Raw genomic sequence first — 25,362 nt, 5'->3', positions numbered from 1 at the left:
TTATATCCACTAAAAATAGAGGGCGTGTTTCAGATTAGTGCTAGTAAAACTAAATATGCATTGCTACTGAAGGAAGAGGTCTCGGTAATCCTGAAAGACTGATCTGAGAAAGGGCACTGGAAGGGATGGTTCTGACCCTGGGCCCTCACAGTACATCTCTTCCTATGGAGGTCTCAGTGAGTTACTGCCTTCAGCTGAACACCAGAATTGAGGGTCTTTCCTACTGGATATTTCAGATATTTATACTCCTTTTGTGGTAAATTTCTATTATAAATGAAATTTCCAAAATCGCCCCATGATAGGAAAGAAGTATGGAGGGGAATTATAATTTATGCTATCTTATTTGCTGTGCACAGTCTGTCAAGAATGGTGATATGCCTAAAAAAGTTGCCATCTTTCAAATAAAAGTATTTTAAAGGCATAGACAAGAAGGAATTAATTAAAAAATCTCTTGAAAGCATCTTTATTCTGAGTTGGGCAAGTAGTGAAGTTGGAATTCCAGCAGATTATTCTTACAGCACAAGACAACTGATGGCAGATGTCCACCTGACAACTGCAGGTTGTTAAATGCAATTTCTGAAAGCAAGTAAATGGACCAAGTGTTTGTGTTGTTGTTGTAGTGGCTGAAAAGATTTCTTTCGGCATCAAGAGAAACTAGAAAATACAGTATGGAGAGTTACATGAAAATAAGATTATTTATTTTTAAAATTTATTTATGTATTTATTTATTTATATTTGGCCCTGAAGTTAGTTTGTTACAGCTTGTTCTAGTTATTTCCCAGAGAGACTTAATTGAAATTCTGTATTTCCTTTTGGCTGACATAAGGTGGCTTCCTCTTTAACACACAGATCCTCTTCAGAGGTATCCAACTCTCTTACTTGCCATCAGAAGTTAGTGGAATTTAGGTTGTCCGGATCTTTCTTTGGTGATGTCTCCTCTTCTAAATTACTGCAAGTCATAGCACAGGTTGTGCTTACCATGCTATCACTTCTACTCTCCCAGTTACATACAGTGGGAGTTGAAAAGAGGTGCTAACTTCAAAACTTAATAAGGTGGAATCAATGACTAGTTTCTGGTTATCAGTAAAGTAGTAAGCCTTGATAATAAGGCTAAAATAACCTTTATTCATCCTATCTATCAAGAGCCATAGCCAAAATAAGAAAAAACTACCGTTTCTGTATTAAACAGTGTAAGTGGAAAAAATAGCATTTCATAATGAAAGAATTGCTTCTCTTCCTAAGTTGCTTCCTTGAATCAACAGAATGGCTTTGAAATGAACAGAATTGATAGCCTGGGAACAGAGAAACTCAAGTTAAGGAGAGGGTGAGTGTTAGGACTGGAACAGGAGTTGTACTGCTGAAACTTTTCTGATTGCTCATTCCTAAAAATGCACCAGTGGATCTCAGTGTAATAAATGTTGGTCTGTAGGTAAGAATAACATTGCTTTTGTGCACCTTTTTTGGAAGCTGCCTGAGCCAAGAGATTCTGTGAGAGTTAAGTTGAAAGCTTATGAGTTCAGCTACTTTTGTAGGTAGACACATGCATGTATGTTTTGTGAAGTTAACTGCTGCATGTTGACAGCCTATTTTTCTGAAGTAATGTTAGACTTGTGTATGGAGTGTAGGGATACTAATATTTGGAAAAAAAATGTTTAATTGGGGAACTTCGGTTGCAAATGACAAAACTATGTGCGATGCCTTTAGCTTACCCTCTCTTAATAAGGTATTTCTTGCCCTTTTTAAGTGTATGGTCTAAATGGCACCTATTTTCATCATTCCGAGTACTTATTAATGTGGATTTTGTAAGCTGGGAGTGCTGGTGCTTTATGTAAGCTGTGTTGAGAAAGATGGTCTAACATTGTCCACAGCTACCTGACTGGAGGATACAAAGACGACAGACAAATTTTTTGCAGAAGTGCACAGCGATATGACAAGAGTCACTAGGCACGAGTTGGAACATGGGAAATTCCAGTTAGTTATTAGGACTTTTTTTTTTTTTTGTAAACCACAAAGATGATAAATACTGGAACTGGTTACCCAGAAATGTTATGGAATCGATGTCCTTAGAGGTGTTCAACACTCAGCTGGATGTGGCCCTGAGCAACCTGATCTGATTAGGTCTGCCTTGAGCAGGGGGTTGGACTAGATGACTTACAGAAGTCCCTCCCACCCTAAATTATTCCATGATTCTATGGTGGTGGCTGTGTTAGAAGTGTGTCTTGTTTTTTCTACTGCATAGAAACAGAACTATTTTTAAATGTTTCCCATTTTAAGCTATATTTGGTTTTGAGCCAAACAACCAATATTTCTCCATGTTTGGGAGCCAAAGTAAATACAAAAATATAAAATAGCAAAAATAAAAGTTGCACAGTGTTAGACTATCATTGAAATCTTGGCTGGTGGTACTATGGCACCAGATTTGGAAAATGAAAGTACTGCTGTGAACAATTTGATTGAGCGAGGTGGTGCTTGCAAATACATGGTGCTAATCTATTTTCTTAAGGTATGCTTCATTTGTCTAGCACTCTGGGAGGCAGTGCTAGGTCTTGCCTTCATGCCTTCTAAAATCTTTGAAATGGTGAAAAACAAACAGCTTCAATGTAAGGCAAAAGGAATTCTGATGATGAAGCCAAATTTGCTGTAATACAGTACAGCTGTATTCACCATCTAGTTTTGTAGGGCAGAGTTCAAGGCTCTTCACTCTATGGACAAAAAAAAATAAATAGGACTTTATTTGATCACGAGAGACCATACCCACTTACAGCACACCAGAGGAATCATAGCATAAGTGAAAGTAACATCTTGTCCCAGTATTGCTTTTCTTGAGCCTTCAGTGAAGCGGGCAAACAGATAGCTCAAAAAAAAAAAGTAAGTTGCCAAGGTGAATTTAGTTCAAAACAAAAAAACCGGTTACTTCGTTTCATTTGTGCTTCATTCCTGAAGTTTGTTGGCTATATCAGCACTTCAGGGTTATTTATGAATGTGTCAATTATTAGTTAATAAATTATCAGCCAGCTGTTGACATATCTTCTTAAGTTGGAGAGAGAAACAGAGTGCTCTTCAGCTGAAGATACTTTATTTGACAGGGCCAAGATATATTTTGGGGTTTGGGTAGTGACAGAAAAAAGCCAGTTAATTTGAATTCCAGTCACCTCATTACCCAAGTTCTCTCACATTCCTTGAAACAGAGGAAAATCAAACCAGCTGGCAATTTTAACTAACTCCACATCTATTGTTACCAACAATATTATAAGGATATAGTGGGGTATGGGACACAGAATTTCAAAGGCTTTAATCTCAGTTACTGAAACAAAATTATTTTGTTTGTTCTTTTGGGAAGTGAACTCTCAGGTGGTTTTATTTGCTTTTATAGGTTGGAAATCCCACTGTCCCCAACACTGAATTGCTGAACAAATACTGCTTTAATGCAACTAGCCCAGTGACCCATTTTGGTTTATGTCCTTATTTCTCTCCAGTAATTATATAGCAAAGGAATGATATAAATCTCTTAGTAGTTACTGTTTTGCCTTTTCAGACTGCTTTGCAATGGTGATTTATTAGGGCAATGTTAGACCTAAACGAAAGGGCTTTGACTGAAATTTTGCTGTAAAAGTAGAAGTTGAAAATTGGACTTCTCTGTTTGTCTTGTAGCTAAATATGAACCATCAGTTAGGACTAGCTGGTATGAATAAGAGATGGTAGCAGTGCTTATGAATTCTCCCCTCTCTTCATTACTCCATGATTAATTAAAGTAATAAGAAAAAGAAGATACTTCACATAATCCCTGGTGGATCCAAAGCTTGAGCAACAAGTGTCCAGCTGAATATTTTGTATATTGTTTTCCATGGCTGCTTTCCCATTTTAAAGATGTGAATTTCAGTTAGGTATTTCAGAGTTATATTTTTCTGAAGTTTCAATGTTTATTCGCTCTTGGCTCCTGTTGCCTATATGTGACCACTTATTTTTTCCAACTAGCCAAACTATGGTGCTCCCAGCTGAATTCTTCAGACCATTTGTAGCTATTTTCTTTTCTGAAGAGCTATCGGTGGCTGGTTCCCTCATGATGCAGCTGATTTATTAATCTGTCATTAAAAGTCTTTCCCCTTATAGGTGAAGAGTCCTTTCCCTAGAGTGATTCTAACACTGCAAGTGGTCTGATGCACTTAACATAGTGCTTTTAGTTCAGCTATGCAGTGCATGGTTTGTCCTGCTGGTTTTGGTGATCAGTTGACGTTTGTTCAAGAGAATACTTGCAGATCAGTGTGGAATGTCTGTTGGCAAGCCAGGAGGGAAAGATTGTTTTTCAGAGGTAGCTGTGGGTCCCAGAATCTTTCATTTGGAGATGGTCTCAATGTAAAAGAATTACCCTACAAATGCAAATACTTAAGACCAGAGTTTCAATAACACATGCCAAAAGCTGAGACAAGTGAGTATGAGTTAGGAAAATTCAACCTTGCCTTGCTCTGTGCCTGCAGGTGTTCTCTTCTGTTTGTAAGGTGTTTTCAGAATGTCTTTCCCTTGGAATTAGAGGGCGTCTAGTTTATCATTTGACTCTTTCATCAAGGAGACAGGGTGAAAAAACGTATTCTAAAATCATAATATGACAAAGTTATTTTCTCAAAATGAAATACATTCTTATCACAGTATCATAGCCGTCAAGTTCCTGTGACTTCCCTTGTCCATTCCATCATGTTCAGTGAATGTTCATCTGAGTGGTGGGCAAGATAGAGATGTTACTCAGAACAGGAATGCCTGATTTCCCTGTTAGTTGTTCAAAACACTGTGGATCAACACAGGTGAAATTTATTTTGCTAATGTGCTCCTGAGATTTGTCCTCATTTACCAAGCTAATTGATATGAAGTCCTTTATATCTGTACTGCTCCAGGCTGGCCCTCTCTTGACGAGGCTGGCCGTGTCTGTGCAGCACGTGGCACTGAGCTCTCCCCAGCTGGCTGCAGAAGCCACCCTGCGCTGCTGTGCCCTCCCTGTATACCTCTTGTCTGCTCCGAGGATTCCAAGTGACCACGTGGGCCTTCCTTGTAGGCCTTAATATGAGTTGCATTTTGTTAGGTATTCATGGGAGGCTTTTTTGTTTATTTTTAATTGTGACCAGTGTAGCAGAGTTGGGCTTACAGTCTCCTGCACAAAGCTGCCTTTTCCTTTTAGATTCAGGAAATGCTTGGATTTGTTCATAAGGGTCCAGGTCTCCTTTGAACTCATTTGACGTCCTTCAGTCTGGAACATTTTAACTTCTTTTTTAATTCTTTAGGAACTATATCTTTATAAACGTACTCAGCTATAACAAAAGGGCATTGCTTTGCAGCCTTCTGTATTTCTGATGCTAAGAAGTATACTGTGTGTAGGTGGGCAGAAAAGTGAAGTGTTGGAAGAGTGCAAGGGCTCCTGGAAAGATATTAGAGACGGAAGAGCTGGGCTCATGACTAAGTAGCACACTGACCTGGTTTGGGGAGAAATGTCATTCCCCACAGAGTCATGCCAATTGTGATCTACCATGCATGGATAGTTCTGCCATGACAGAGAGCACTTTCTGTGCTTGATGGCTTCCTTCAGTCCTCATTGTTCTTAGGCTACACAGGAGACAAAACCATTCACTCCCTGGAACCCAAGTGCTTTCACTCAGCAGCTGTGGTTCCCAGCAAGCTCAGGTTCTAACTTCAGTTGGGAACCTTTGTTGCCTCGGGTAGAAAAACTTGCCAGTGTTGGCCTTAGTTGCTCCGCTTCAGTCCATACACTTCCAGGAAGTGGTCAGCCTCTGACAGTCATTGTTTTACAGTTAAAATTCATCCCTCAATTTCAGTGACTCTGGAATGCACGCAGCCCATGGAAGGGAATGTGGATTAGTTGTATGAAGTGTAGCATCTGTGTTGTTGCTTTAGCACAATTATTTTCCTTTAAAAATGTGCAGCTAAATAATAGTGAAGGAGGCTGTTTGTCTGCCTTGCCCTGTGCTGCTCTTTGGGTCAGCCTGCACCTTCAAGAGGAAGGAGAGAAGAGTGCCCTTGCTGAGATTGGCTGATCCCTTTCACCTAGGGCAACTTCTGCTGTGTGGAAAGAAGGAAATAGTAAGCAAGGCACTTACAGAAGCGGCAGAAGATAGTTATGTTAGAAGAGCATGGAGCCAACCCTTTAGCTAGATCTCAAAGGGAAGGAAAAGGAAGATATTTTCCTAAACGCTGTGGTGACACTGTAGTATTTGTTGCCATCCAGGCCATCACTGGAAGGATCCTGTACTTAAAAGTGAGCTACAGGGAAAGAACCTGCCCTTGTGGGGAGGATAGGATTAATTTTTTTAAATTTTAAGTTAATCTCCTTGTCTTCTGTTCTGCCTTGTTCTATATTTTTAAAAACACATTATTCCTGTTTATGTTCTGCCAGAACTGGCTTTGAGTTTAAAAACTCTTTTGGTGGCTTTCATGTGCTAGCTATAAAGAAAAGATCTAAAGGGTCCTACATCAAAGCTGTTGCTGTCTTGGGATCCCATTTAGACTTTCTGTTTTTAGAAACTTCACTGCCAGGTTTTAGGCTTAAATAAAACCAAGACCCCATAACTGACACTATAATTGACCACTTATGAATAAAATACAATATCTATCTAATTGGAATCAAAGCCAGTTGAATTCAGTCTTGAATTAGAATTAGGTTTTCAACTTAATGTAAAGTATAACTAAGAGATGTAGAGAAACACTTGTATAAACAAACAAAAAAGTGAAATTATTGTAAATTATAAATTTGAAAAGGTCTTCACTAAAGTTTATTAAAATCCAGTTTTGGGTCTGATTAAGAATTTTAACACAGAAATGAAATTATTATCTCATATTTTCATATTTGAAGCAAGTGGTGTAAGTCTTGCTTTCTTCTTTTTACTAAGCATCTTTATGAAGCATATTAGAGGGGTTTGAAGTCTGTTGGGTTTTCTTCCTGGTTTCTGCTCTTTGGAGCCTTGTTGATATTTAAAGTGGTACACGTGCAGTCATTTCATATACTGAAAATAAAAGAAGTTAGGATTTCTCCCAGACCAGGAAGCAACCACCACCCCTTCCCCTGTGATGGTATTGTACTGCTGAAAGTGTCAGTGTGGTGAGTTTTCTAGAAGCCTTGCAGTCTTCTGCAACCTGGCAGAGTTGCCTTTGGAAAACTGTGACAGTTTCCTGGCTGAGTGCTTTTTCTTGATCTGTCTTTAGATAAAGAAAGAGTCTCATCGGAGGCACATGTTTTCCATTAGTTTTACTCATACGCTTCTTTCTATAAAGGGAAGAGGCATGAAGCGTTTGGCTTAGGTCTTTACATTCAGTGTGCAGACAACTGCAGGTGCTTGACAGTACTACTAAATCATCTTCACAGATTGGGGATTGTGGCCTCTCAGCAACTCTAGTAATCAGAATTTCTCAAAAACAAACAACCAAAAAAAAAAAAAAGAAGAGGGTAGGCTGGGGTGGTACCAGAGAATCAATATGTACTTGTCTAAAGAAACTATGACTATCAGTCTGCAATTATTGAGAGGCAGGAAGGAAGGGAGCTGAAGTGAGGGAATGAAAGAAAGAAAAGGAAATTCAGTATCACTCAACCCTGTTATTTAATGACAGATGATGCATCTCATTATTTTTCTTCAGGATTTAGCTCCTGAAGTTAAATGATTTTGTGCAAATTTCTGTTTTTTCCTGAAAAGTTAATGTCAGCCTTCATGATTGGAGAGATGCCTGAAAATGTGTTGGGAATAAAAATTTGTATTTTGAGAATGAGAAGAGAAATAATAACCCAAAATGTACTATTCTAGGGCCAGTGTTGTAAGTTGGGGGAGAAGTAATTACTTTTTCTTTAAGCATTAGCATACAACAGTTCTGAAAATAGGATAAGGCTAACAGTGACAAGGGAATATTAAAGCTGTAAGTACCAAGGAAGGAAAAGCCAATTCTCCCTCACCCCACCAAAAGAAGAAAAAACACCTTTTTGTAGCCTAAAAAATTAATTGTTATGAAGTCATTCTGTGTTGTTTTAAGTTAAATTTTTGTAGATGGATATACAAGATGTTTCTTGCTTTATGTGCTGCTCCCCTGGAAAGCATAAAAATGAATGTTTAAAAAAGGTTTCTTAGTAATTTTTACTAAAGTATATATGTTGGTTAGGTATCCTGGTGTAATTCCAACTAGAAAATTACATTTCCAGCCCAACACAGCAAAAAAAATATATAGTTGTATAATTTTTATTTGGATCTAGTTACTATTTATGCTCTACCCTAAATTTGCAGTATGATTAACTTAATGTTAAAACTTCATACCTTTTACTAACAAAAAAAAAAAAAAGAAATCTAATTTGCAGGTTTTTCATCTACGGGTTCTGTAGATGGCTAATACTACTATAACTCCCACATTTAAAGGAAAAATACTTGCTTTTTTTCCAGTTACTTCATGCACTTTTCTGTTACTGTAGTTGTAGAAGATGTTACAGCTAATGATAGTACTAAACTACTGATGGAAAAACATACATGTTGGAAACCACAATTTTACATGACTGTTAGTTTACTTTTGAAAATACACTTAGTTTCCAGGGGACTCCACCTTTAAGCAATTGTACGGTTGCTTGCGACTAGCAAATTAAACAGCCCTACCTTGTATTCCATTCATGAATATATGATTATAAGATAATGCATTCTGATCTTTTTTTTTTACTCTTTCCCCAGTGAAAAGGCAGAGTCTGAAAGTTCAGATCAATGCAACAGATGACACCGTTTGCATGAGGTATCTTCGACCAAGTCAAAACACCAAACTAGAAGGTTTTGTCCTGGGTTATGGAAGCAACTTCTTCTCTAATCAGTACATTCCTTTACCTTCAGAAGGAAAAACCTACATAACAGAACTTGGTAAGGCATATTTGCTTTGCATGTGTCGTGGTTCAGCCCCAGTTGGTAACTAAACACCACGCAGCCGCTCACTTGCTCTCCCCACCCTTGTGGGGTGGGGGAGAGAATCAGAAGAGCAAAAGCAAAAGCAAAAACTTGTGGGTTGAGATAAGAGCAGTTTAATAATTAAAATAAAATAATAATTATGATAATGATTATGATGATAATAACAATAACAATAATAATGATAATATAATTAAAAGGAAAAGAGGAAAAAAAACCCAAAACCACAAGTGATACAACCGCTCACCACCCGCCGACCGATGCTGCCTGTCCCCGAGCTGCAATTGCTTCCCTCCTCCCCCAGCCAGCCCCTCCCAGTTAAGATACTGGGCATGACATTACATGATATGGAATATCCCTTTGGTCAGTTTGAATCTGCTCTCTCAGCTGTGCCCCCTCCCCTCCCGGCTTCCTGTGCACCTGGCAGAGCATGGGAAGCTAGAAAAGTCCTTGACTAGTACAAGCACTACCCAGCAACAACTAAAACATCAGTGTCTTATCAACATTATTTTCATACTAAGTCCAAAGCACAGCACAATGCCAGCTGCAGTGAAGAAAATTGACTCTATCCCAGCTAAAACCATGAGAACATGCTACTGTTGTCATGAATTGTGGGAAGAGGGCGAAGAGAATGTGAACCTTCGGGTTTCTTAATTTTTGTTTTTATTGGGTTGTTGCTCAGTGCTTTTTGTGTTTGTTTAAGGTTGCCTTGAAGAATTTCATATGAAAGTGGAATTAGGAGATCATTCAAGGAGAACAAATAGTTCTTGTTTGGAAAAGTTTGCTACTGGTATTTGTTTTGAGGGTTGTCATTGTACAAAGAGATTGTACTATACTGACCACATCACATATCAAATGGGATGATTTGCCTAAAATTCTAGTTATAAAGTAGAATACAAGGGAGATGTTCATGTTTTTAACAAATGGTACAAGAAGAAATGAAACAGTTTTGAGAACTGTGTGGTTGATTCCCTTTGCTAGAAACTTTCGCATCAAAATGATACCTTTTCTGGCAGGGGCCTATTCCAGCTCTACGCGTTATACAATAACAATAACTTATTATACCATAACGTCTATGTCAGAGGTTACGGATGGAATTCCATGAGCTGTTGTATGGAAGAGATTAAACCACATCAAGAATGTTATATCCTGTTGCCTGGAATAGGGAGGAAGAAGGGAATTTGGTTGTCCCTTTGACTTGTGGTTATGTCAGTGTGGGCAGGATAGCAAAACAGTAGAACTGGATTAGTTAGAAATGCCTGATGAATGATTGAAATGTTGACTTATCAAGAGTTGACCTTTTAAGAAATCTGTTCAATCTCTGAGGATTTTCCTGTTGCTTTCTTTAATTTTTTTCTAACCTGAAATGAATCTGGGTGTAATGCCAGTGATCTTGGTGTAAAATGAGGGGGAAGAAAGGATGCACAAGCACAGAAGTAGCAATTGCCATCTTTTTGATGTGGTCAGTTAAGGCAATTCTGGGGGTTTGCTCCAGGCTGAAAACTGCAGAATAAAAAAGAATAAATAAGATGTTAGACACAGAATGATTCAGATATTGGATATTTTCATTAGATCACTGTAGCAAAGGTTGACTTTTTCCTTTTCACGGATTGGTATTCGTGGGATCTCTCTGTAATTTCTCACTAATCCAGTGTTTGAGTTTATAACCATTGCTTAAGCTGTGTTTGATTTATCAGATTTATCTCATGTGTAACTTTCTCTAAGAATGGCGTACAGGATTTTCTGTAGAATACTGTGAATTGGGCATAAATAATACCTGTGTAGTTGTGTTGCAGTAGTGAGGACTAATATTTTTCTCTGAGATCCGTGGAAAGAGGAAAAAGCCCTGAATATAATGTCACATATTGCTTTCTTTAGCTTTAATACCTAATGTTTTGTGAAACTGAAAACAGAAGGCTGAATGTCACTGGGAACATAAGGTATTTTGTAACTCCAACATTTATAGCTAATGCTGGAAACTGTAGACACCTTTCTTTAGTTCTGCATCAGAAAGGTAGCCACATGCATATTCATTAAAGCTTACTGTTAAGCGATCAGAATCTTGTAGCAATGAGCACAGAAGGTGAGAAAACCCATGGTGCATGCAGCCTATAATGAAATGAACACATTTTCTCTAGTGTATCTGGAGAGGGAACAGCACAAGTGTTGGGGACTACTCTCCTTTTCCTTTTTAATTATTTTAAAGGAGAGTAACTTCAGAATTTTAAAACAATAATACAAGTTGTCAGTCAGTTTCCTAGTGACAATGAATCTATGGTTCTGACTTCTGAGTGTCCAGTAACTACAAATGCAACGTGCAGCATAATATAAAGACTAGCATTTCCAACTTCAATAAAATGTTATTTTGGAAAGGAGAGGAATAAAAGAAGCTAGCAGCAATAGGTACCTCAAGTTGCAAGCATTTATTTAAGACAATTAAAAGTACATTTATTGGAGCTATTGCTTTTAATTAAGAGATTTAGTGTTATATGCTTTGTGGACTTGTTTTATTGGAGTTTGAAAGCAGAGAATTTCATTAATATTGAACACCACATTAACCTGCAGCTTTGATAGTACTTTCCAAGTGTGTACAGAACATGAGCTAAAGGAAGAAACATCAGTTGTGTTTTCGGCTCTATTTTAGAGCGATTAGTGTGGCAGAAGTGAAGAGAAGACTGTGGTATGTTGCTAGCACCCCCCACAGTTTCAGGGACCAGCTGCTGGCACAAGCTGGAGGAATTGCAGGATGGTTCTTTGTTTTAGGAACAATGGTTAGGTTTTATTCTGACAGCCAGAGAACTTAGCACATGCTTTATGTGGATGTTAATAAAATTAAGGTTTTGTAAAGGGGCAATAAAACCACTCTCAAGATACTTTCCAAAGACACAAACCCCCTAGACACCTATTGCTGAAAAATCTTATGTTACCTTTGTGCTCCTAGTACATCTCACATGTGATGAAGTTGGCCTAGTATGCTATCTTCATATTAAAATGATATATTTATAAATCTTCACACTAAAAATTGTCTATTCATTGTTCTAGATATTCTAGTGATTCAAGAGCCACTGTACGCTTTGCGAAAGGTCTTCAGTGGGTTCCACATATTTTTCCAGAATCAGAACAACTAGGTTAATATGAAAATATTCACATTCACCCTGAGAACTCCTCTTGGTCCTCTCATGCTTTGGCTTATCTGACTTTTACAGAAAGCAGATGAACTTTACAGGTTGCCCTGAACAGTGGTTGGTTGTGGCTTTTACCGAACAGGATGCAGAGGGAGTGATTCTCAAATGTGAAAAGACATTGTGGCCTATTTAGACAAAGGCTCATGCAATTTAATGCTTCCTCCTCTCCTGTCAGTTTTAGTGGTTCATAGAAAGAAAATACTTCCCCCAATCAATTTAGGGACTTTAATCACAACCTTAAATTGGTTTGGTAGCTGAAATGTAAAGATTAGAAATGGAGATTCAAGGGCATTTTTTAGTTTCCAAAAGATACGTTTTCCAAATGGATTAAGGAACATTGCATTAGAATGTAATTGCCTGAGAGAGTGACTGTCTCTATATCTACGCAAAAGTGGGTCTTGTTCCTAGTAATATTAAACTTGTCTATTCAGTGAAGATGGTACAGATATGCAATGAAGTGTAGACCCTACTCAAAGAAAAATAAATTATTTCATTAACTTAGTAGTTAGGCCAATGTAAGAAAGCATAAAGACTTTGCATACAAGTCAGTCATGATTCCCTCCCTGAAACTGATCAATCCTTTAAAATGTCCTTCGTCCTTTCTAACAAACAGTATGGGTCTACACAGCAGAATGAAGTGCCTTGCAGACATTGCCCTGATTTAGCTCTGCATGCCTGGTTTTGTTAATGGAGCAGCATAATAGGTATTCTATTTGGGATAATTTTCCCTGATTGGAACTGGAGTATGGGAAATGAAGCAATCACAAACTTGGGTTTTTTTAATAGATGACACAATATACACAACCATATATTTCTCTAAAGCTCATCACTTCCATATTTCACTGTTGATTAAGATGAAATTTATTGTCACATTTTCTGCTGGGTCATACACCTCTTATGATGCTCTTAACAATAAACTTGAAGTAAGCAGATTTATTAATTCATGAAATGACATGTGTATATGTGCATATATTTTAAAAGAAATTAATAAGGTTGTGACCTTTCCTAGGATTGCTGGGAGAGATGTATGACTTTATAGAAAGTGTGACATCCACCTACATTTCATCCATTAAAATATTCAACACCTCACTGCAGTGATTCTTATCTTAAAATATTTGGTTTTTCTTGCTTTTGCAGCTAAGATAATAGCCTAGCCAGCAATTGTGTAACATTAACCATTAATTGGGAACTGCCTGCAGAGGGCATGTACAAAGAGAAAAGGGTTCTGTTGTATTTCCTGAACTTTTCTTCATGCATTGCTAGATAGATGAATTTGAATCACAGTGAAGGGTAAATTACAATGATCAGGCAGCATCAAAGGTCAGACCAAAGAAGTATGCCTCTTTATCAGGATAGAAGATGTGTCTACTGTATGTATCAAATGCTATAGATACAAATACTATTGCTTTACAGATACTAGTGCCTCAGGTGAGTGACTAGTCTTGTCTCCTGCTTTAGTTAGGTGTACACACCTGCCAGAGTGTTGTGCTTTGGTCCAAAGTGACATTGTTCTATTCAGCTGTGGACATTTAAACTTGAAAGAGCAATTCCAATGTCATATTGGTGTCTCTCAACTGAATTGTGAAAACAACCCATGTTTGGGGAATTACAACGCTAAGAATTGGGCATGAATTTGTTGAATAGCACTTCTCTGGTACATCTGGACATTTTCTTGTAGTACCCTTTGGCTAAAGAATTGAAGGTTATCACTATGTGGACTTCATTTCTGGTCTGTAACTTCAAGGTGTTTGTAAAGGGACAGTTGTGTGCCAGCTGAAAGCAGCTCTTAGCCATGACATTTTTCTTTCCAGCCTTAATAAGGGGTCTAGGCAGTAACAGGTTCAAACAAGTGGATTTATTATGTCAGTCTTATAGTACCAGCCCTTCAAGAATGTGTTAAGCAGCAAGGAACTGCTAAGATTTTAATAGAAAATTTGCAAATATATTTGAAACTGAACTTATTAAAGTTCGCATTTTTCTGTAAGGGTCCTTAATTTATGAGGTTCTGGATCCTTGTGAGATGAGAGATCTGTATCTTACATCTGTATCATATGTTATTCTGTATATATTGATGTATGTTGAAATTATTTCTGGGGGCAGATGCCCTGGATTCGTGGATCCATGTCCAGATATTTGAACAATAGGTTTAGTTATGTAACTACCATTTTCTTATTAAACACAATTCATACAAAGTAAGAAATACTCAGCAGTAAATAGAATTGTCTGTACTGTGTGATTTCATTTGCATTTACTTGAGGTCATAATTTTGTTTTAGAAATGCACTTCTCTCTTCAAATATATTTCAGTGTAAATAGTTTATATATTCTGTGAATCATGACACACAGTCAGAAGCCCATACTTTTATGGGTCTGACAGTCACCTTTCTGCTGCCTAGCTCTTATTTCAGCAGTCAATTCAATTTCTCCCTTAAGCATTAAGATAAAGTAGCACAAGATAAACCATGGTTTTATTTAGGTTTCTGTATTTCACAGCATTTTCTTTTTCTCCTCCTATGTTACTGACCTCTCCCCAAGATTCCTGCTTCTTATAGACATGGATTTGTAGAGTGGATTATGCATCATAAAGGAACACAGATGATCATAAAGAGTTCTTGCAACTTGGTAGAGTTTAACACATGGGTGAGGCAACATTTTAAGCCCCTGAAAATTAATTGAGTCATAGTAGCATCAGATGATATCTATGTTGTGATGATAACTGATAAACATATTTCTCAGCAGGAGGACTGAATCAGTGTCAAAACTCAATGGCCTTCTGAATTTAAGAGAAATGTTAAATTGCAGTGGAAGACTAAGAAAGAACTCCCATTTCTAAACCTGAATCAGGGCTCATTATATGAGGTTAAGCAAGCTGTCGGCCTTTCTTGGTTTCAGTTTCCTTGGGTATAGAATGTATCTCTGTCCAGAATAGAAGCATTTCAAGGCTTGTGTTCTTCAGTCCATGCATAACTCTTTGATGCTGTTCATCAAACAGGTTAATTTAGGTTCATCTACAGTTGTACTCTTAAAGCCTGTGTAGTAGCGTGGGTGATTCTACTCAGGAATGGCAAATCATATTTCTAAATTAAGATATATTTTTAGTTAAGTTCAGAAAAGAATTTGTGTTGTATCCCAGGTATTGAATGTAGTCCTCTGCTAATTTCAATTTCTGATTTTTAGTTATAATGATCATAAAATTGTCTTACATTTGGTTGTTATAAACCAGACTTTTTAAACCTGCTTGTTCTGTAGCAGAGCTCTCTCAACATCTAGTCTTAGCCTGTTTTCCTAAATACTTCCTTTTATAGATTGTATTACAACCAGAAGAGCCATGAGTTCTCTGGGAAATGGGGATATGCTGTATTCTTTATTAAGGCAACATTTGCTAAATTCATGAAAAAGCTTAATGAACAACACCCAACACAAAATAATCCTGCTGAGAGCATTTTGTTACAGAACAAAAACACCTGTTAGAACTAATGATTCCTGATAAATACCATGTTTTGTAGCTTTGAGATGTGCAGGGAGAAATTTACATTTTGTTTAACAGATAATCTATTTCTATACTGCTACACATGTCATTTCAGACTTCAGCCAGAATGAATTCTTCCAGTGATGGAGCAGGGCAAAACTAGCTGTTTCAGACCATTTGGATAACTTTCTTTCACAAATTTTGGACTTTTTTTTTTAATGAAACCATAAAATTTTGCACTTTTGAAGACTGATTTTGTAATTCATGAGCTTTCAAGGTGATGCTTGAAACTAATTTTGTTGAAGTTAACGTTGCTCAATATTTTGTGGGAATTATAACAGTCTCACAAGTGAGCATTAATGTACAGCAGAAATTATTTTCATGTCACTTATGTCTGGTTTTAAGTCTCAATATAAAATAAGTCCAGGCGATTGCACAGACCCCAGAAGAACTGTGTGCTTCCCTAAATATTAAAAAATACTTTTTTGGAAGTAAAGAGATATTTGCACTTTGGGATTGCTTTTTCTTTTTAACTAATCTTTTTTTTTCCACGCTGCTCTGAGCAGCTGTTTTCAGTGCTCACCTTAGTTATGCTTATATTGGGTGCAGTTGAAACCTGTTTAAAAACAACAATTAAACAATTGAAGTACACCCATAGTACGTATTTCCAGAGACTTAGATGCATAGAGTCAGTGAAGTTGAGTGGTTTTCCCCACTCTTACTTAAAAGCGGCACAGCCTTTTAAGTAGCACAGCAAGCTTTTGATTTATTCAGTATGGGTTTTTCTTCCTCTCTCCTTACAGAAATCTGGATGTAAGAGAAAAATTGAATGATTTCTCAGTGGGTCTGTTTAATTGGTAGATTTCAAGGTAGCTGTTACACTGAGAAATGCAGGAAATTCAATCTGTTATGCTTAGATACAGATTTAAATAAATGTACCTAACTAGAAGAAGAATTTTACATAGAGTAATCCCTTTTAAAAAAAACCTGCAGCTAAAGTAGTTTTGGTCAGTGTATGGTGAGCCAAATTCTGCCCATGGATATCTCTTTGGAAGTTCCTATGGCTTCTTTTCTAGTATTGCAGTTCAGTGAGAATAGAGCTTGGGTTTAAATAATTATGAAGGGCAGAAATCTCTGACGTGTGATGTCAAGAGTAGGGGAAAATCTTCTTTCTGAAGATGAATTTCCCAAACTAAATCACCATCTCAACATTGTTTTAATCAAAGCATTTATTATTTTAAGCTGCAGCGGGAAGTTATCTGCATTTCGCTGCCAGAAATATGAATATATCTGAACTTGTGGCCTCTCACCATGCGTGCTTCTGTCATCCAAACTGCATCAGATGTCTCTCAAATGTGTTAGAGTTTGTGTAGAACTTGGTTTGCTTCATTTCATTATTTCCTGTGAAGACTAGTATTTCCAGAACTTTTCCAGGCTGGATCTTGACTGACACCCAGCGAGCATTGACACTGCATACTTTAAAATGGCTGCAGTTCTTATGTACTTTAAAAGAAACTTAGGCCATTCAGGTAAGATTGAATTGAAAAGCAAAGTTATTGTCTTTGGAAGGGCTTTTCATTTTATTTTTTTTTACTATGTTATATGACCTGTTCTGTTAGCTTTTTGAAATGAAGTGGTTGAACCATTTACAGGAAGTGGCACAAAAAAAGGTAGAACTAGAGTTAGGATGGAGAGAGATTTTTTCTTTCCCGTAAAGATATAAAAAAATATTTTGCAAAGGTTCATTTTTCCTGAGAGAGAATGCGTAAGGGTTAAAATTAAAAGAAATGTAAATGTCATAAGGTCTGGAAAATACAATTTGTCCTACATGAATTTATTGTATAAGAAAAATCATTTGAACTGTTGCATTCTGTTGCATGCAACATTATTTCTAATGTAACAGTACCCAGAGGTTCCAGCCAAAGTCACAGTCCTTTGTGGATTTTACATACATATTAGTCCCTTTCTCTTAAATGTTAGTAATCACTTTACTTTCATAAAGATTATTCAAAACTGTCAAAGCACTTAATAGTTAAATCTCATAAGAAGTCTTTGGAAAAAGTATGTAAACCTAATTATGAAACAAACTGGTAACAGATGTGGAGACTCTCTTAAGCATGTCTGACATTGTGTTGTTTCCTGCAACCAGACAATCATGCAAATCTTGAATGATTTAGTATTAGTCTACTGGGGATGTGCTCCTAAATGATCAATGCATTTTCTTTATTCTTATTACAATAGGCCAGCTCATTACTGAGAAACTGCTTAAAACAGGAAAACTTAGGTGTATACCCTGAAACAGAATACAGTAAATATTTTAGGAAAAATTCCTCCGGCTCCTGTCAGGAGGGTAGATATCTCTGGTTGTACTCTTTAGGCTTTGCCCTCTTATTACTGCACCTGTTTTACTTGTTTGTTTTGCCGTCACCTCTTCCTCATTATCTGGGTTTTCATTCCTCTTCACTTTCCAAGTAATGTTTGCATTGAAATGTTACAGGTATGTCCTGCTATGCTTTGTCTCAGTCAAAAAGAATTGCCGTATCTTTTGTGTATGGGTGTATGATTTTTCCTAATGGCTAGAATATTTCTGAATGATTAGTGAATAAGCCTTAAAGCAAACATGTCAAAAGATCACAAAGATGGGATAACGTGTCAAGCATTCATGGAATATTGGACTTACTTTCATGAACTATGAGTTAATCTGTTTCTCATATAAAGTACACGTACGAGTACACATCTGTACTAATTGCCTCTTTCTTCATTTGCAGATGCAGAGCCACGGTATTTGGTTTCAGTACGACCAGCACGCGTTTCAAGTAACAAGAAATCTTGTTCAGGTATTTTTCCATTACTGCATCTCTTTCTTAAAGTAGTTAAAGGAAGACAGAATCTTTACTGGGTTTCTCTGAGAAGATATTTGTAACTGTAGGTGTCTGACTGAGATACGCAAATTCCGTATGTGGGAAGGTTAAATGTAGGACAGTATTTCCTAGTCAATAATTAGTCACACATCTGATGTTCAAAACATGCAGAAGTACTTAAAGATTGTTCTTTTAAAAAGTTCTTACAAATGAGAATTGAAATTTAGAATTCTAGTTTCTGATGTTTAAAGGGGTAACAAGTACATCGAAAAAAAGTACAGTTTTGAAATACAGTGATCTGGTGTATTGAAGTTACTCCTCCAAAACTACCAGTAAGGAATTCTTCATGCATGGACATGCTTTTTGTTTCTCATTGGAAATGGTAACTTCTGTGTGTATATCTGTAAATCAGTACTACTACTAAGTTTGCCGATTCAAAGAGTTAAGGAAAGAGGGATGTTTCTAGCTTAAACTATATATAGAAGAGCAAAAATCTGAATTTGATTCTTGTCTGTTCTGAAGACATTCTATATAACCTTAATCATGTCATTAATATTGTTAGTTTTAAATTCCTTCCTTTAATATGGAGATGACTTTCAGCATCACTGAACCGTTGCAAAGAATAAACTGATAGTATATATGTATATGTTTATAGTTTGAGATCTTCATATGATTTTTTTTCCTAATTCCGGGTAACTGCTTGGGATTAATTTGTTCTTGCTCTTGGCCATATGTAAAACAGTATGTCTGGAAAGATTTTTGAAAAGTGATTTACTTTTCAGGTGCAACACCTATATATTAAAAAAAAACCAAAACCAACACAAAACAAAACCCACAAACCAACCAAAAAAACCCAAAACAAAACAAAACCCAAACAAAACCAAACAAACAAACAAAAACCAAAACCAAACCACAAAACCAAAAAATGCATAATGCATTATTTGGACATTATTATTTTTTGCACGTACAGTCTACAGAAACAAATTTGTGGAACAAGATTCAGACAGTTGACTTTTCAGTCCAGCAGACAAAGGTGTAAAAGCAGCTGTTGGTTTAGTGCTAGTTAGATATATGCAAGTCTTTTTAGTAGTGAGAACAGTTAAACTGGACACATTACCAAGCATTGTGGTGGAGTTTGAGTCGCTGCAATTTTAAATTTACAAATGAAAACTAGTTACATTTCTAGAAGATACACTGTAGTTCAAACCAATTAATACAGAGAAGTTGTATGGTTTGTATTCATACAGATCAACATAGATGATCCCCAAGGTAATTCCTGGTTTTACAGTGTATAAATCATTGCAGTCTCTTAACTGGAAACTAATAGCGTAATAAAAATCATAATCAAAATCATATGTAGGTCCTCCCAAAAACCAGCATGATTTCAAGTTATATGAGAGCTTGGGGTTTTTTTTTCCTTAAAGCTCACATATTTTCCATGTTTCCTCAAAAAAGGATCAAGAAAGGTGTTTTGCTATTGATAGCAGATTTGCCAGATATTTTGGTAAATGATCAAGCTGTTTGTTTTTTTTTTTAATAATGGGGAAAGGGTATAGGAACTGGAACAAGAAAATTATTTGGACATTTGCCCTTGTGGAAGTATCGTATGTTCCACAGTATTTCAAAGCACGTCATACTTCCTCTTAAGGGTAGACAGGGTTTTTGTTTGTGGGGTTTTTGTGGCAACATATTCATTGTCGATATACAGTAAAAACACACATGGTTAATGTCTCTAAACGAGCACATATTTCAACCAACACACATTGGTTGAAAGTACAAATCAGACTGTCACTGGGGCTTGTTAATTGAAGAGATATTAGGGTTCAAAAGGTATGACAAGAAAGTTAGTCAGATCTGTTTCACAACAGTGAAAAATACAATCCTTAGATCAGTGGCTTATAAACTTTTGGGGAATTTGTGGTCACCTGTACATTTTCTGCAGGTACAAATCCTTCAGATTTTTGAAGTATGTAATGTGGTGTAAAGAATATATGAATTTCCTTTCATTAATCATCTTTCAAACACCAAAGGTTGTCATTGGGCTTATATACATATATACTTAAACAGCCACCAACTCAGATCTGCCTAAAGTTAAAAGCAACAGAATTTTTGTAGGTTTTATTTTACTCTTCACAAAGACTGCTATAGAAGGTATGGATTATCTATGGACATAATTGCAGTGTTACTAAGGATCCTGCGAAGAAGTTAGTATTTCTGTCACACACAGAGAGACCTTATAATGTCCTGAACTCTGTGTGGCACCTTCTCTGATGCAGTCCGAGACAGCCAGAGCTTTGAAGTTTATCTGCGTATAGCTTATTCTCATACTAAGCATACCAAAACCACCCACTGCCCATTTTCAAAAACTAGGTTTAATTGGAACATAGGCTGAAAAAGAGAAATAGAGAAAACTTATAATAAGACAAAATTGAAAAAGTTTAGTAAACAAGTCTTCCTTCTACTCGCCAAATAATAGCAAGAATTCCTTTAGGTTTACTCTGGATCTGCAAGTCTGGAACTGAAGTCTTACAGTTTCTTCCTAGGTTGAAATACATGCTGTACAAGTCCAGAGGGGACTTAAAAAATAGTCTTTCTGAGGCTTGTATGTCTGATATGTACTTACTAAAGCAGTCCCCTAATCTGTGCCTCCGCTGCCTGCTAGCTGCATCCTCCCTTTCTTTATGCCAACTTTATGTACTGCACTTCTTTCCTCTATTCATGCTCTGTTGGCTTCAGAGGAGGAGTGGTCTCCCTTCCTTGCAGATGTTTCACTTGCCTCAACTCGAAGCCAATAAACAGATCACACCGTCTCTGCCCCCTTTTTTAAATCATACATTCGAAATGGTGACCATGAAAAAGAGAGAGAACTGTTGTACCCGTCCCTTCACATTTAGAAGAGAAGTAGGCCTTCATTGACTTCATTATCCAACTGCAAAAACTTTTCACTGCATAATGCAGGAGAGAGAAACTAACTTGTAATTGGAATTATATGTTTCCCATGTAGGTCGGACCAAGAATCAAAAGCCTCTGCAGCTGGTAGTTGGCACTCTCACCCCAACCTCTGTGTTCCTCTCATGGGGCATCCTAGTCAACCCTCAGCATGACTGGACAGCAACAAGTAACTGTGCTAGTGACAGGTAACATAACAGAAAGCTGGGGGTATTTTTATGATGATCATTATTTAATTCAGTGTAGTTACCTGGTGTGTCTGAAACAAGTTTTTTAGTGGAAATGAAAAAGTTGGAAGCAATAGGTCTGAATGTGAAGTAAGAGTACTTAAATTTGTACTTTGCAAGTCTTTACTTGTCTTGAGTGCAAATTTAGCCAGATGTCTACATGCTGAAGTATGAATCTTGCTATTTCACACTATATCCTTTGTTCTTAAACCAATGGCTTTGGCTCTACCTTCCTTTGTATCTGAATTAATTGAAAGAAACTTTGGTAAATCATAGGAGATATATTGGTTTAAAGTTGGTAAATAGATGAAAAATAAGTCCTGCTGTGCTCTGGTAGGGGAATGATGTTTCAGTGCTATTTGATTTTTGTTTCCTGTATTTGGTCTTATCACTATACTACTTTCCTGATGTTGATATAGTACAGATTCCATTAGTTTTCTGATGTAAGGAAAAGAATACCTCTTCTACTATAATATTCTTGTTTTGCTGTAGTTATTTAATGGGGAGCTCAGGAAGACTCACCAAGTAGCTGTTTGAAGAGAAGTCGCAGTGCTGGGTAGCTTCTCAGTCACGTGCACCATTAGATTTCAGCAACTCTTGGCAGATGAGCAAAATTCATCTGCTGCAATTATTAAAATTGTTAATACAGATGTTTTTGCATGCTCTGTCTTTTCGTGTTCTCTTTGTATTCTTCCTTTTATGACAGAATAATTTTTTTGTCTTCATTTACATCGTGCAAAGCTCCATTCAACTCAGCAGTGTTCTGTAAAACTAAGAAGAAACTTTGTGCACCCGTGTTTGGGATACATCTATGTCTGGTTTGCAACTATCATCTTTTGGGGTTTTTTAATGCGTCTTTGCATTATTGAGATAATTTCCCTATCTCTCTAATTTTTGTCTAATTTATAGGTGTCTAATTTAGACTTGAATCTGCTTACTTTGGTGTTGATAATAATGCTCCCATCGATACCATTAAACTGGATGTCACACATTTATTATGTTAAAAAATCCATCCTATGTAGCCAATACAACAGTCCAAAAGTTTTGGACTAATCCTTTTCAAGCTCCAAAATTTCTCGTGAACAAATTTGGATCTTCACCACCACTAGAATTTCAAACACTATCAAAAAACGTTAATATTTATTAGGAACTTGTTATGGAATATGATGGACTGTCCAAACATGTAATTTAATTGGATTTTTTTCAGTAGAAATAGAAGTTGGTTTAAGCTACAATTTTGCACTCTCAATCAAGACAGAAGCAAGTAATTTCCTGCAGTTAGAAATCGAAGAAATGAGCTGATCATGGATGAGCCTGTAAAGAGTTCTGCCCACATAATGATTTTAGCACCATTTTGCCATGGAACTTATCCTCTCTATGTGCTGTGTCAGCACCAAAGGTACAACACCGGTTGTGCAGTGAGAAGGAAGAACACTTTAGAAGCAGCTTATATCCTTTATAAGATCCTTGAATCTCCATATGGAGATTCAAGGCATATGGTACCCACCACAATGCCTTCTTCAGCTTCAGGTTTTCTCCTCAGTAACTGAATATTCTTGTTGGACATTCATTGACTCAACATTTGAACAAACTCTAACATATTTTGTAATGTTTTCCACTTAGTAAGGTGCTACTGGTCTCTTGCTGTGTTTAGTACATATTCTGCATGTTTGCTACTCTACTGTGAGAGTGTGATGAGAGTAATGTCATGAGCGTGACATTACCATGTTGTTGTGTCAAGTAATGGTATGCATCTCCCAAAATTCTGTTTCATTAGTTAAGTGTTGTTTGGTCAAGTTAGCCGATTCCCCTCCATGGTTTACCTTTAATGTATGCTCCATTTTAGTGAAATGTTGTCAGGCTGTACTAAAGTACCACCTATGTATTTCCCTTTTGCCCCCATAAGAGGACTTGCCTGTAAGAGTTGTGTTCATTTTGTTTTAATATCTCCCTATACTTGAACTCTAAAGATAACACTGACAGTCATGAGTAGCTAGTTTAAAAACACTTAAAGCACAAACAGTCATATCAAAGTATGGGTATGTACTACTTCACTTACTTAGTCCTTTTTCATCTGGCATATTCTCCCTACTGTGACATGTTGAAATGAACTGTTAATCATCATCAAGATTGTTGTATAGTGACTAATGTCTAATCTTTGACATTGGCAGTATGTGGCAATTATGACCTCTTAACTAAGTTCTGTCGGTTAATATCCCACCAAGTTTTAGATTTGTAACTCTCTATGACCTGAAATGGAATCACTGTTCTCAGCCTCAGATTTTACCATCTCCAAATGGACATCAGGCTTTTGTACAAATGTTGCATAATGTAAGTTAGTTGAATATGTTACTGACTCAGAAGATGAAAACCATATGGAACAGCATGGATCTGTTGGCCAAGATTTTCTCTAGTGTGAGTCTGACCTCAGTGGGGTATTCCTTAGAAGATCTGGTTTTGTGAGCAAAGGAGTTTTCAATAAGAGGTGCCACATTCTCCAAGAACATTGTTATCTTTTATTGCTTCAGTGAAATTATTGCTTGCTTATTGAGGGCACATCATGTTCTTCTGTACCTAAAAAGTGCTTTTGAAGAAACTCCAATGAAGAAAAAGTTCCTGTGCCATTTTTTGACAAACCATTCTTTGGTTTACTTAACTCTGTAGAGATTAAGGGCATAAGCAAATAAAGTGCTACATATTTCCTGCAAGATAACCCCAAACCCTAATTCCTTGTGGAAGCAAAGATAATCACTGCCATTTGTGTGGACCAAAGTTATTTCCAAGGTCAAATTCTAAAGCCTTCTTGAAGGGACTATCATCTCTGGACAGACCCTTAGCACTAGAATGCAAACAAAACAAAAAGACCCAAACCAAAAGACTCAAGTGATTATTTTTATGTAACTCATGAAAACTACATAACACCAGAAGTGTTCCACCAGCAATGTGGAGTTAGCTTTCTTAGCGTCTTCTGTTTTCTTACACCAGTTTGAGGTAGTTGATAAGGGAGGATGACAAAGTTAAGATAACCTGCTGCACAGTCAATTCAGTTCCTCTTTTTATATTTCCAAGAGGGTAGAAAGACTAATTTCCTCTCTGCCTTTCAATGTTCAAACCACCATTAGTGGACAGAGCTGTCATAATGAACACATTGGGCTATGTTTACTGTCCACTTAGGTCTGAAGAAGAGAGTATGGACTATTGTATAGACTTCTTTGGCCTTTCCTTTGGTTAGAACAACTCCCCAGATCCCAAAAGAGCAGGGGGTAGAAGAAGGTGGATTTTCACCTTCAGTTCTTTGGGCAGGGTAAACTGGGGGAAGGAACATAAAATGTTTTTTTCCATGCAAGACAAAAACAGGTTTTGTAGATAGAATACTGTATTTTACTGCATCGGGTGGATTGTATAGAAAAACAAACATGCTTTCAGATATATGTGAAACAGAAACTTACACCTGAAGGTATGGGCTTTTTCGTAAAATATATCTGACTTAAGGACTGTGACAAATTCACATTTATATTGTTTAAATATTTTTGTCTGTGATTTAGATGTCCTAATGTAATATTTGCAAGTAGTACAGATTTTGTGTCTTACTTAACTTGTATCTGGTGCTTTAAAAAAAAAAGGTAAAAATAAAGAGAGAGGGGAAAAATAGAGAAGAATCCATACTTACTTTATGTTGTATGGCACACAGAAGTAGGGTTTTTAAAACCCTAAATTCAGGAAGATATGTGCATGCAACTCCTTTTGTGCC

The 25,362-nt window shown here is 36.9% G+C and overlaps 1 protein-coding gene across 1 annotated transcript in view; it reads left to right on the top strand.

Moving 5' to 3' along the window:
• Positions 1-25,362, top strand: part of ABI3BP (ABI family member 3 binding protein) — a 178,584-nt gene that overhangs the window by 16,149 nt on the left and 137,073 nt on the right. The window contains exons 2-4 of the mRNA XM_064467435.1: positions 8,700-8,879; positions 18,343-18,411; positions 21,440-21,572. Of these exons, the coding sequence (XP_064323505.1) occupies positions 8,700-8,879; positions 18,343-18,411; positions 21,440-21,572 (382 nt within the window). The remainder of the gene's footprint in view (positions 1-8,699; positions 8,880-18,342; positions 18,412-21,439; positions 21,573-25,362) is intronic.

The sequence above is a fragment of the Phalacrocorax carbo genome, chromosome 1, assembly GCF_963921805.1.
Source record: "Phalacrocorax carbo chromosome 1, bPhaCar2.1, whole genome shotgun sequence".
NCBI lineage: Eukaryota > Metazoa > Chordata > Aves > Suliformes > Phalacrocoracidae > Phalacrocorax > Phalacrocorax carbo.
This window is presented reverse-complemented; position numbering and strand designations above follow the sequence as displayed.